Source organism: Dermacentor silvarum, chromosome 1 (genome assembly GCF_013339745.2).
Source record: "Dermacentor silvarum isolate Dsil-2018 chromosome 1, BIME_Dsil_1.4, whole genome shotgun sequence".
NCBI classification, from domain to species: Eukaryota; Metazoa; Arthropoda; class Arachnida; order Ixodida; family Ixodidae; genus Dermacentor; species Dermacentor silvarum.
This window is the reverse complement of record NC_051154.1, coordinates 100218937-100233006: the sequence shown is the minus strand read 5'-3', so window position 1 is coordinate 100233006 and position 14070 is coordinate 100218937. Positions and strand designations below refer to the sequence as shown.

Here is a 14070-nt window from a genome sequence, read left to right as displayed (position 1 = left end):
AGCGCTCCTCCAAATGTCATGTGACATACGTGATCGCCAACACGCTTTTCAAAACACTGTCCACTTCCGGTTAAGGTACGTCAAACATATCAACGGCGAATCGGCCTCCAGTGCCGTAGAACTTCTGCCGCGCGAGAGGTGTCCAAAGTAGACGGCAATTCGGCCGGTGCACCGCCTACCGCACGACCGACGGGCCAATCGATGACCGCGAAGCTGCGCGCCTCCACCACCGGTGACGCAAACATTGGCTGCAGCTTCTGTTCCAAGCAAAATAATTTCTGCTAGGTAAAGCGATACCTAAGTTGTACACTTTATTAAAAACGGTATCCAATGTCAAACGTTAAACACGGACGAGAGCTTTGATACTTGTCGAGCTCAGCTGCAGTGCGCGGCTACTGACGGCGCCGCTAATGTAAGCGTATTTTCTTCTTTGTGTACAGTTATTGCGAAGAGCGACAACAACGGTTAGAAAATATTGTGGCTTGTGAGCGTTGGTAATTCATTCCGAAGCGCTGTCCGCTTTAGCTTTGAAGTGAACCAAAGGCCTAGCGATGATATTGGCGCTGTCGAGCGATCAGCGGCAGTGTGGCTGCAACACGAATGAGTCCTGGTCGCATCCTCTCTATGGCAAGGAAATCTGGCCATTCACAAGCAAAACCACCGTCAAACGGCAACCTGCGAATGGCAAATGTCGTGCGGCGAGTTACCGTTAGCTGCGACTTCACACTTCTCGGCTGCCTGCTGTTGCTACCCCGCCGGCCCATGCTCATGCGAAGCGTGCCGCTATTGGACCCTGTGTTGTGCGCACGTCTACAAAAGCCAACACTGTCCCACTTTGTTCGCGCAGCTAATCAGACCGCTAAGCATGACTGTTTTGGAAGGTGATCGATTTGGCACTTGCGTTGCGGGCTGTAATTACCGGTTCGCAAGTGCACACAAGCGAGCAACACAACGAGGAAGAGCAGGGAGTGCGCGTACCTGCTAGCAGACTAACCGGAAGCCATAGGTTTTTCGACCAGTCGACATCGTCGCCCCTGGTGGCGTCACTGTGTGCTTGCATTGTAGTAAGAACCCCAGGTGGTCAAAATTAATCCGGAGCCCTCCAGTATGGCGTGCCTCATAATCAGAACTGGTTTTGGCACCTAAAACCCCAGAAAGAAGACATCACGACTACCGCTGGGGATACCGGAAATGCTCTTTTAGGAGGAGGGCATTGTTTTTTAACCCTTTCAGGGTCAATATCGTACATGTACGACCTCCGCGAACACCCTCAAAATGGTCAATGGCGTACATGTACGGTATCGCTTGTACATTTAAAAAGCGCGCCTCTTTCGATCATTTCTTTTGCTTGGCATGTGCTGCCACTCGACGGAAACACGTGGAATTTTTTACTTGCGCCAAGGCCTCTCCGTTTTTTTTTTTTTTTTTTTTTTTTTTTTTTTTTTGCAACGGCGCGTCGGCTATCGCTCGCGTATCCGGGCGCGCGCGGCAGCGAAGTGCACGATTTTTTCGATTGTTTCTTGCGCTTGGTATGTGCTGCCACTTGACGGGAACACGTGGAATTTTTACTTGCGCCACTGCCTTTTTTTTTTTTTTTTTTTTATGGCAACTGGCGCGTCAGTGGCAAGTGCGCTCTTCCACAGAACACCGCTCTTCTTTCTATCATTTCGTTCGCTTGGTATGTGCTGCCACTCGACGGGAGGACGTGGAATTTTTACTTGCGCCAATGGCTCTCCGTTTTTTTTTTTTTTTTTTTTTTTTTTTTTTATTTTATGGCAATGGCGCGTCAGCTCTCGCTTGCGCATCCGGGCGCGCGCGCGCGCGCGCACGGCACCGGCGGCAACGCTTTTCTCCTGCGGCGGATCCCGCTTGTTGCACTAAACTGATGGCTATCTGCTTTCAAATCTCTCAAAGGGTGACCGCTTGTTACTCGATCGTTTATCGCCCACCGCGGCGCGATTACACCTGTTCCCAGGCAGCCGCGTATATACACAAACGATGCTGCCGTTTTTGCGGTTCCTTTTTTGGAGACCACAAAAGCTCTATAGCCCCTTGTTGGCAATAAGACGAAGGCTTCTCACTTGTTTCGGTTTCCGGACGTGCACACAACCATTTTTCAGCGTGCTTATCTTCTTATTCACGAATAGACATTGTGTATCTTAGAACACAAACGATTTTTTCCTCACTTTACTGTCACTTTAAAAAAATTACGACCATATTTTTTCGAAATAGATTCTTTCGAAGAATTTAAATCAGCAATAAAAAAATCGACCCTGGGGGGTCGCATTTGGCAAAACAATTCGACCCTCAAAGGGTTAATTTTGTGGCGAGCCCGTGGCACGTAGCGCTGCAGTGTTTGGCATTGTTGATTGTGACGGCATTCTGAACTCGATGCGCGTGTTTACTTGAAATGTTAACAAAAATATTGGACGGGATTTAGGGGCCCTAAATCCCATCTGATATTTTTTTTAACATTTCAAGTAAACACATGCATTTTAACAAGTGTGTAAATATTCCCGAGTGCCAATTTTGATGTCAGTGCAAATAAAGGGATAACCATGAAGTATGACAATCACTTTGTTATGTTTTGTAAATAGCAAGTTACATTACAAGCTGATTCTTGCGCTGCTGTTGCATTATAGCATGCATTACAATTTGAGCTCGGAAGGTCAGTCTTGACGTGGTTCTGAGCAATGCGCACATAATCATTGCTGGGAGGTACTGAATTTACATAGGCTGTGTCTTACCTGGCATGCAGTCTCTGATTACTGTCATGGCCATTAATCACAGAAATAATGCACAATGACTTTTGCTGTTTTTTTTTCACAAGACCAGTAATAATGTAATGGGCATTCCTGATAGCATAATTTTTAGAAATAATTGGCCTAACATAACCAGGTATTATCAAATTCTGCATAATAAAAAAAATTCTAAAATCTGTGCCCGGACATATGTGGGCATTTGCATTTCAAGTTTAGTACTTTTTAAGCTGCGCTATTGAAGTTCTTGAGAGGGGCAAAATGCATGCCATGTTTTCTGTTTTGAATGCAGTGAAAATGAACAAAGGTATCGTACCCAGCTTGTGGAGATGGGTCTGAAGACATTTGAGCGCCTTCGCTTTGACGAAGCAGCAGACCCAAGGAAAGCAAAGCGGCCAAGGCTACGACCTGACAATCACGAGTGTGACTTCTGCCGCATCAGTTGTCATGTCTCCATGGTACGTGTTTCCGTTCTTATTTTAGAACTTGCACAAAAATCTTGTCTCTGGAATTAGGTAGCTTCAACTTCACGGGTTTTTTGTTGTTTTGTTGTTGTTTTTTTTTTGTTGTTGGTTTTTTGTTCATTATGCAATAGTACCATCGCTGGGGAATGGGACACAAGACTAAGCCTGAACTATAACTGAAGCTTTGTATTATGATATGCATCTGTATAAATGTTGACAACAATATCAAAACATACTTTGTTTATTTTAATACTGTTGTGAATATCTGTTTGGACGTGTATCGAAACAAAGCTTCAGTTGTTAGTTCAGCCCCATGTTGTGCCACCTTCGCCTCTATGTCCCATTGCCTGGCACTTGTATCGCTTAATGTCAACTTCAGTTACAGTACAAAGCCACCATCCTTGAAATGGAGGCTTTGTATGCGCACAAATTTCAGTGCGGCTTTGGACATAAAGCTGTATATTTTCATCATCATCAGCGTATTTTTTATGTCCTACTACGGGTTGAAAGCCCCTTCCAGTGGTCTCCAATTACCCCTGTTTTGCGCTAGCTGATTCCTATTTGTGCCTGCTAATTTCCTCATTTCATCCCCCCACCTAATTTTCTGCCATCCTCAACTATGCTTCCCTTTTCTTGGAACCCATTCCATAACTCTAATGGACCACCGGTTATCAGCCCTACGCATTACATGGCCTGCTCAGGTCAATTTGTATTCTTTTAATATCAACTACAGTTGGCTCTCAATAATTAAAACTCGAGGGGACCCCAGGATTTGGTTTGAATTATCAGAAGTTCTCAAAATATGACTCGGGGCAATGTACTAACTTGTGTTGTAATAAACATTCACATATATTCAATAATACATTCGAACCCATTTATAACAAACTAGATAGTTCCGCGAAAAGTGGTCATTACATCAGTAGTTCGTTATATATGGACTCGCCCTTAAAAACACTTAAAAATGAACTGCCCGTAAGCTGGCGTCAGCAGTTGCAATTCGGCAGTACTTTGGTCCGAAAACCAGATTTTCAGTATCATTTTTGTTCTCGGTGCGTTCTCGCACCTAGCTGCAAACTTCCGTTAGAAACGTCTATCTAAAGAACGAAGTGCGGCGTCGTGTAGCTCTTTCAAAACGGCACCCGGTTCCGATCACCTCTCATTTCGAAACTGCAAGCGCTGCCGCGATTTTTTATTCGAGCTTGTGATATATTTCATTACCAGCGGGACATGACTGTATTCTGCACACGAGAGTGAAGCGTTCTAGTTGGCCGGAAGCATAAATTTCGGAAACTGCTGCGGTATGCCGCCATTCTGCGAATGTCTTGGACATCATGATCTGGCATTGCGACCGCGTCAGCCATAGAAGAGCTGTAAAATTACGTAGTCGCTTCCGGTGAAAAAAAATGTGATGTTCGAAAGATAAAACGTCACCGCGAACCGTTATGAGAAATCAGTAACGTGTAAACGAAGCGCCGCCGAACCGTGATCTTCTGATAATAGCGTAGTAACTGCCGACCCTTTACAACATTGCGTGGCGGCAGCACGTGGTGCAGCGTTCTTGTCGACAGGAATGCATGAGCAGCTGTTGTTTCAATAGTGGAAAGATAGATGGTTGTTCCAAATCGTTGAAACAGGCGTAATGCACATGGTGTCACACGGACAATTGTGCAAAAACGAGAGTTCCACTGTCGTGGCATCCGATATCGCACCAGCGCACGCGGCAGAGCACGCCGCACGCCATAGCATGTACGCGGCACACCTCCTCCCTGGAGGCGTGCCGCATTCTGTTTACATTGTTCCGAAGCTTGTTCTTCGCTTTCATGATGGTAGTCAGCGTGCTCTTCAATATCTGATATTACAGTGTTAGTAAGTCTTCTTCACTCCAGCATCGGCTTCTATTGCAGCTAATTTCTCATTTACAGAAAAGGTTCGATACTTCGCTCGAGGCGGCATGATGCGAACGACGGCGCAGCCGGTGATGGAACGATAAAACATGTTGGTGTGCGGTGTTGGCCGAGGGTCACGTGCGTCATTTTTTGTACAAGGCACGCCTGTTGTCTCAGTCACCACCTCAAGGGTTTCGTTTTCTTTCTTTTTTAAATTTTTTCTTTTCTCTCAACACGCGATTCTGTTGGTGCGCGCGATTTGGCTGCGTTGACACGTGCGCACGTGTCACGCCAATTGACAACGAACATTGTGACGTCTTATTTTTTTATAATCTTGTGCGGATTGCTGCCGCAGGAGCAGGTCCCATAACTGGGAATGACTCCAAGTCTAAAATAAAAAAAAGAAACTCATACACAATTTTTTTTTCTTTCTTTTTTTAAGTGGTGTGCGTGTATCAAAATTTTCGAATATGAATACTTAATCAAATATTGAATTGAATATCGAATAGCGATGTGCATTTATTAGATGGTTGGGCTAATTTGATACGTAAGCCATTATACTAAAATTGTGTTCTTGCCTCATGTTAACTTGGAAAATTTAGTAATTCTCACTAGCTGCCCTCGCGAGCGTGTGCCTTATACCGCATCAAATGCCCGAACACTCGGGAGTCATTTGACCCTGTGCATGTTGTCACTCATCACACATGCTGTCAAGCAGTAAGCTCAGAATTTGGCGCGGGGCTGCAAGGAGGAAAAAAAAGAGAGAAAGAAAGTGCATCCTCGCTGTCCGCAAACCCGCGCCCCTTGCTACTGAGATGCTGGCTTTTCCGCAACGTGTCGACGTTTAGTGGCTAAGTGTACTTTAGAGGCGAAATTTCGCCAGCAGCACGAAATTATCATGAACTTCAGCACAATATCGCCCCAATATTCTTAGATTAGACAGAAACAAATGCTAAGAACTGTGTTCGCTCCAGCATAGCCAGCAATATATACGATTTGATTCGAATATTCGCACACGCGTATTTTGCGGGCATGGGTTTCGCAGACCCCCAAAAGTGGCATCGCGGATTCCAGGACCTCCATTTGAGAACCAATAATGTAGATGTTCGAGTCTGCCAAATTTTTTAGTGACGTCGGGTCGTAAGTTTTTCCGGTTAGTGCATCATTTCGCGCATTTTTTACCAAAACCTGTAAACGAAGTTCTACTGTATACTTGAAAAGGAACATTTGCATAGCCAATTTTGACATCAGTGAGAAAAGTGGGCCCTGATGAAGTTGAACAGTCTTGTGGAGCATTTTTGTTGCAAGAAGTTTCAAGGAATGATGTAGAGGGTCATCCACTCTTAACCCTTTTATTGATGAATGTTGCCTACAGGCAACATACGAGAAAAGTTTTTATTTCTTGCTGAGTTTCGGTAATAAATACAAAGTTTCTGTCTAAATGTCTTCTACCAACACTCAATGACGGGTAGCAAGTGCCATTTTTAGGTTTAGCGCTAGAACAAAGGATGAGGAAATAGTTTGGCATGCATCTCACATTTTTTGAAAGCACGGTCATAGGAGACAGGCCGATGCAACATATCCGGCTGATCTGGCATCACAAACATGATGTAAAGCTAATTAAATGTACACCTATGGTTCACATATGACGAGAGCTGTCTTTAAAAATTCAACACTAATGGCGTTTTTCACTGGTCGATCTGGAGCGGCCGCCGAAATCCTGGAGCGAGTGCTCGCAATTCACCAACCCTAATCTGCCAGCGGAGAGCGAAAATGCTCCGCGCTGGATCGTACCGGAAGTCTGCGCACAGGCGTCACAAAAATTGACGTCCGGTCTCCATGTTTCCATGGCCACCAAGATCGCCGTCCCCCAGCGAGCGGAAGTGATGTATGCTTCTTGTCCTATTTCCGCTCGAATCCGCGCCTCGGCAGCGGAGCAAGTGAGAGCGATCCGGCGCGGAGCGAGTTGATCCGAAACGACCAGTGGAAAGCGCGAACCCGCTCCAGCTCGACCAGTGAAATTCGGATTCGCTGCCGTGGAGCAAAAAATCCTGCTCCAGATCGACCAGTGAAAAACGCCATAAGCCATAGGTGGTTTGGAGTAAGCCCACTTCCAGTTTTCTGCCTTGTGTTTCTCCCCTGTTGCTTAAAATGTTTCCCCTAAATATTTTTTTTCCGTTGAATATGCTTATTATCAGTGTACTTGTACATTTAGATCAATAATAGAAAAATTTCGGGTATTTATATGTGTCGACATTGAAAAGTTAAGGGAAATATGGGAGCGCGAGGCTATGAAGCGCCACTGTAGCCACCAGGAGAATGGTTTGTGTTGACACATTGAGAGCCAAAGGCAGGTCCTGTAGCATGATGTGCATGATGTGTCACCTGCTCCTGGCATGAGAGCTTTGTTTGCATTGTAGGGCATGAGCGCCACTTCTGCGTAATTACGCATGACGCTGAGTATTTTTATGGTTTCTGTCAGAACGACGTGTTGAAAAGGGTAACCAATTGCTTCTGGTATACTTGCTTTTTAGCATTTATGAGTTCGTTTTTGATGACTGGGTTTGTAGCACGGTGAAAGTAAGTGGTGCTGAGGTGCAGAAAACAGCTTAAGAGACATGTAAAGCAATGCGTTGTCATTTCTTTCTCTTGCATGTTCGGTCTCTCTTGCTGACTTCCACGGATTAGTTGAATAAACCTTTTCACCCAACTTCTGTACTGTGCACTGAAGAAGTCTAAATGTGCATTTTTGCATTCCACCACCATAGTAATTTAAATGTCACGTCTAGTTGCCTTACCTGCAAATGTGTGCTCAGCAGCATAATGACTTAGTAGTATAGTTACTGACAACCTGAGAATGCAGTGGTAAATAGTACACCTCTGTTCAACTCAAAAAGGATTGGTATAGATGTGCCAGCTCATGAAGTTTGCTTATTTCAGTGATGTCACAACAGAGGCAAACTTCTTTCAATATTGGTGTCCCTTGGGAGCATACATGTTTTGGAACGTAGAGGCTTAGAGAGCAGGGGCAGAGTACCGTAAAAACCCACGTATAGTACGAGGTTTTTTTCTAAATTTTACTATGTAAAATTTCTGCCTCGCATTATATGTGGATCCCAAAGTTTTCAGCGTAAAATTTGCAATTTCGGTTTCGTTATTGCTCACTGCTATCATCATCAAGACTCGTAGCGGAGTATGCGTCATCTTGCGGTGGCGTTGGTAGGCTGCTGCTGCTTTCAACGGGTGCCATTTTGACCACGCTAAGAATCGGCACGTTCGCTAGTCTATCTCGCACGATGTCGGAACCGCGAAAGTAGTACCCAGCTGCCTTTAAAAGGAGAGTTATTTTAGCTGCCGAGGCCATTGGAAATTGCGCCGCAGGGTGGCACTTCGGCGTCACCGAGGGCAGCGTTCACGGCTCAGATGACATCCCAGTTGCAAAGTTGCAACGGCGGCAGATAAGCGCATTTGGCCTTGGCAACTTCGGTGGCAGTGGCTCCCTCGCCATCTCTCTCAACTCCCTTTTAGCTCCCCCCACCTTCGACTGGCTCCGTGCGCGCCCACCGGCGTGGCGCCAACTTAGCCCTTTCCCTGAAGTCAGCGGAAATGGCGAACGCTCCCCTCAAACAGGCGCCCCAAGGAGCGCTCGAGGAAGAAAGAGAGACGAAGTGGAGGAGAAGGGCACGTGGTGCGAACGAACAGCCAGTGAGGCTGAAACTAGAATCTTGAGTGCGAGTCGGGAAATATCACGGCGCGCATAGTGAGCGAGGGCCACGAAACTGCCAACGCCTGCCAACGCTCGCTTCATGATAACGGCAGTAAACGAAACTTCAGGGAGCGGGTGGCACCGGCACAGCATGGCGAAGGGCGCACGCGGAGACCATGGAATGCGAGGGAGGAGGGCGGCAGGGAAGCGGATTTCGCCTCACCAACTCCGCCGTTTTATTGGCTCCCCTCGCCCTCCCTCGTAGCTCCCCCACTTTCGACTGTCACCGTGCGTGCCCGCCGCCGCTCCAGCCGGCCCGGCGCCAGCTCCCTGAAGTTTCATTTTCTGCCCTTATCGGGAAGCGGGCGTTTGCCGGCATGGGCAGTTTCACTGGCCGGCCTGGGACAGCGCCGCTGCTTCCCTCTGTGCCGTAGCCGCAGCATGCAAGGTCAACACGTGACCAGAAAGTAGAGGAAGCATAAAGGAGAAAGCAGGGTTCACTGCCATTTTCTACGCGTGGCTACCGTAGCGTGGCTGAGACGTCGGCACGTACATGCATGTTCCGCCGCAATGCAGAATTGGCGACCTTGCCATTTGAGAGAGGGTTAAATTTCCGCCGCATTGTTTTTTTTTTGTTTTTTTTTTTAATTTTGTTCGCGCGCGACATTGAAGGGTCTCTCCTAAGTGCCGGAACAATGCCGGTCGGAGGCGCCGCCGCGTTATTGGTTCGAATTAACGAGATTCGACTGTACATTGAATGCAAACGTTATAGCCGCATTTCTCGACTGTCGCATACTCATGGCGGCTCGGTGCACATGTTTTGCATATGTGCGGGCCTTGAAAGTTTTTGCTTTGGTTATAGTGCGGACATTCGCGACTCCGGCGACTGCAGCAGGGAATGGCAGCGCGTTTGAGTCATCGCCTATTAAAATCTTGCAGTAAGCCTACAACGGCATTGCCCACTTGCTGTGAAACAGATAGGTGAAGATGCTTATCGCAATATGATAGGCGGCGAAAGCTGTGATTGCGGCGTGCGACGACCCAGGAGATTTGCTGGTTCCTGAATAGGAAACTGAGTATGCGCGTGCCAGAGTTTTCACATGAGATGGGTGGGCAAGTTTTGTGGGGAAGCTGCTGTGGTGGGTGGCTACTGTTCTTGATCGCATGCGCCTGGTGCCTTTTTTTGTTTTTATGGGATCTAGCGGCCGGAAAACGTGTCATACAATCGCAGTTTTGCCGTGTACTGAATGTTGGTGCTGAAATATTGTGTTTTCTAGGAATGTATGAACCTGGAAAAAAGAAGCGTAACTGTATTTGGTCATTTCTTGCATTTTTGATCATGAATGCTGGCGCCAGGAAGTTTTACATAACGGGAGCATATCAACGACGTTCTGCTGTATACGCTAGGGTAGTGTTGGTGAATCTGATCGCAATGCAAGTAAAGCTTCACCGCCAAGACCATGTGACCTGACGTGCACACTGATGGAGTAGCAGATCACACCCCGCAGGCTGTACCTTTGGCTTTCAACGTGCGTGCACAAGTTGTTCTCTCAGCAGCTGCCCAGTGGAGCACAGCCATGCGCTGTACCTTCCAGGAGTTGCATCTGGTTTGCTTTGCCCAGTGTACTTTTTTAAGTACAGCATCATAACTTTTGAATGGGTAAAGTAGAATTCATGAAACTTCCACGATACTGTTGTGGTGTGAAAGGAACATTGTGCACCAGAATTTAATAAAACCTTGCTGCTATATTTTTGGAGGACCCTAGTGAGGTAATTATGCAAAAAGGGATGCTTATATGCCCCACTGCTCTGACCACTCTTGGTTGATGGAAGCCTGCCTTGGCAAACCTTTAAGCATCACTTTTTGACAATGCTGTGTCCCCAAACAGCCAGGTATACAGGCTTAGCACTTGGCTAACCACTCTTGAATGTACAGCTTCTACATTGTGTTTAGCCCTTATTTTACAGAAACTTTGAAGAAGTGACGTACCAGTAAAAGAATCCTTTGTGCAGGTCGTGAGCATGCAAGATGACATCCTGTACTGCCTAGAGCATGCTGTGCATTGCCTGCAGAGGAAAAACATGAAGTCTTGGAAACTTCTTTATACCTATGACATGGTATGAATTCTTAATATTTTGTATTACTCTGTATTTTGTTCATATTGTCTTATTTAACTTCTTGCAGGGTGTTGTGATTTCTCAACATACTGGCTCTGTGAACCTAAATAAAGAATGGACGCTTTATTGAAAGCTGTATTTAAATGTCCTGTGTAGTTGCCCAACAAAAACTGTTCGAAATGTCACCATCTCTGACTTGGGAAACTATGCTCTGCACACAGCGTAGGTTCTTGTGGGAGTTCTTAGGGAAAATATAGTTATTTCATTACATCTATTAGTTTGTTATAACCCATTTTATTATAACAAGGTTTGACTCTACACAACGTTGACGACAGCAATGTCTAGCTGCTAAGCATGTTTATTTACCATCTGCAGAGACTGTTGCAGGGGAAGTTGTCATGTGGAGAGCTTCATAATTTCGTGAGATAATTAAAAGAAAATGTATGTTGTTTTTACAACAATGGACAAATAACCACTGCATAAAAATGTATATATGGCACATGGATAAATGCTAGAAAGCATAAGGCACAATGATGGAAGCACTTTTATGATTGAGTCATTATTTCTTGTTTTATAGCAGACTGAACTCCAGTGTTTTGAACATGGCCATGCACTGGTCACACGAAAGAGAAATTTTATATAACTGTAGTACAATTTTTTTTAATCCGCTTCCTGTTTTGTGCTTCGAAAATCTAGCTTCATGCTGCAAAAATAATTATTCTTCTTTCTGTGATAGGTACTCGATGTATCACAGTAAAAGGCTTGCTTTGTGTGCGAAATTAGTATTTTGAGAAAATACATAAAACAAACTAATCACCCACCCTATAGTTTTAAAATAATGTATTATGGTTGAAATATTGGCATACGAGATAAGAAACTTGGCAGATCAAGAGAATAATAGATGCAGAACCTGAAAATGCAATTTTACAAAGCTAGATTTTTTGGTCATTTTTATGCCTAAAGACCCATGTCCCCTTAAGTACTTATCATGCTAAGTGTTTATTAGTAGCAATGCAAAAAAAAAAAAAAGTTCTAATTTCAACCCTGCCAAACAAGCAACATTTGTTTTTCATAAAAACATTACATTTGGAAAAGAAGGCCAAAAACTACGCTTGTTTCCTCACATAGAAGACATGCAATATGTCGAGCATGTTAGATTATTTTCTTTAACAGCAATGGACCTTTTTCCAATTCAGCTATGCGCATGTGTGTACCCCCACCCCAGCTGCATTCCAAGCTGTGCCGCCATAATCGCAGGGCAGTTGTGAGAAGTGAGTGTGTGATCCCTTGCATGATTCGCGGCAGTTTCCCAAGCTTGGGGGGACTGAACAATAATTTTGCTCGTGTTCTTGGCGAGAATATTGGTTAAATGGAACACTTTAGCAGTTCATGGGAAAGACTGCAAGCAGTTTTGTCGACGAAAACGACTCCGTGAACTAACGCTCGAGTGATAAGCTCAGCGTTTGCAACTAGTCTCATGCCGACACTTGCTCTACTGTCAATTGCACAAACAGGCATGGAATGTTGGACGTGTTGTACTCGGGTGGTGTTGTACTCGGGTGGCGGCACGAGGTCGAGGTAAAAAAAAATGCGCTAGGTTTCCATTGAGCCATCATGCCAACGTGTCTTTTATTCTGTTGTCTGTGTCTTATTTTTTTGCGCCTAAAACCATTTATAGTGAGCAAATACGCACGAGCTAAAGCAGGATGATGAGAAGCTACTTCAACAACGCAAGCGATAATAGGAAGAAAAAAGCAGGGATCTCCATCGCGAGACTGCTTGGTCAAACCCTACCATGTATACGTAGAGGCGAGAAGCGGCAGGAGCGTGAGTGTCTTGCCCGTCAAATTTAGTTGAAGTGGTGGCCGCTAGAGGGGTCGCTTACTGGAAAAAGGTCCATTGAAGAAAGCACTGCCGGACTGAATTGATTGCAATAACGTGCTACGAGGCCACCAATTTTATGGCATTTCATGAAATATGGAAATATTCAAGTGCAACTTCACACATTCTTCAAACACAAAATCAGAGTGACTTTATTAGTTCCAGTGCTAACCTGTAAAAACCACACTAATAGTACAACTGCAGGTAGACTCTCAAGCTTTCGTGGCAAGCACAGTCCTTCAACCTGGCATCCGTAATCAGCTAGTTCTGGTGTGGCACCAACAGATTTTAGTACCATATTTACCCGAATGTAAAGCTCACCCTTCTTTCAGAGAAAATGGATCTGAAAATATCCTGCTCATTACAATTGGATACGAAAGCAAAACCGTGTTCGTGGTGTGGCAGCACCCTTCCATCAGACACAGTGTCAACAAGATGGTGACAGCGTGTTCTCGTTCAGGTTGCTGTGGGTTCATTTTGTGCTTAACTACGATCTGGAGCGGTATTCTCAGTCAACACTTTTGGAGGTACTATTATCGCTTTCTCAAGATTTCGTGCAACTTGGCACCGGATGCATTGGTGTATTCGGCCACCAGCGTTTCTGGCACTGTGCCATCCTCGCTATTTGCGCACAGTGCCAGGAACGCCGTCAGCCGCATACTCGGACAAGTCCGGTGTCGAGTCACGTAAAACCTCGCGACAGTGATAGTAGTATCTCTAAACGTGATCGCTCGAGAATACCGCCCCTGTGTTCTGGGTATTTGTTACAAATGAGGCGCAAATGCCGACGACAACGCTCCGCTTTGAAAAAGCAGTGCGTTTAAAGCAAATCCCATTTAAAACAAAATCCCATCTGTGAAGGTAAATTCTGCGTGTCTCGTTTTTTCTGATTGCAAACCCAGGAGGCATGTTACATTCAGGGTGCACTTTTATTTTCTAACGTTAAACACATGAAAATTGGGTGCATGTTAGATTCAAGGGCACATTAAAATCGGGTAAATCGGTACTTTTGCATAAGGTCCATTGCTTTGTACATTATAACCAACACTAAATTATATAACGAGTAATACCTACAGGCGTCACATATTTGACACAATTTTTTAACGTGTTTTTCAAGTAAATAGCTATTAACATATTCAGTGCTAGTGCTGTTTGCTGCATGGTTTGTCTGTAACAGAAAACAGTCCTCATAACCTTCCCTCCAGTTCTCCTCATGAAATGTTGCATGACAGTGGTGCTTCTTCTCCCCATCACCA

General features: G+C 45.2%; 2 protein-coding genes across 4 annotated transcripts in view; one reads left to right on the top strand and one right to left on the bottom strand.

The window, feature by feature from the left end:
- The window catches only part of LOC119433473 (putative sodium-coupled neutral amino acid transporter 7), a 531279-nt gene that overhangs the window by 162940 nt on the left and 354269 nt on the right, over nucleotides 1-14070 (bottom strand). The window lies entirely within an intron of this gene.
- Nucleotides 1-14070, top strand: part of LOC119433544 (protein Jumonji) — a 115115-nt gene that overhangs the window by 89284 nt on the left and 11761 nt on the right. For all 3 annotated transcript variants that reach the window (XM_037700809.2, XM_037700801.2, XM_037700795.2), the window contains 2 exons: nucleotides 3052-3217; nucleotides 10829-10933. In XM_037700809.2, the coding sequence (XP_037556737.1) occupies nucleotides 3052-3217; nucleotides 10829-10933 (271 nt within the window). The remainder of the gene's footprint in view (nucleotides 1-3051; nucleotides 3218-10828; nucleotides 10934-14070) is intronic.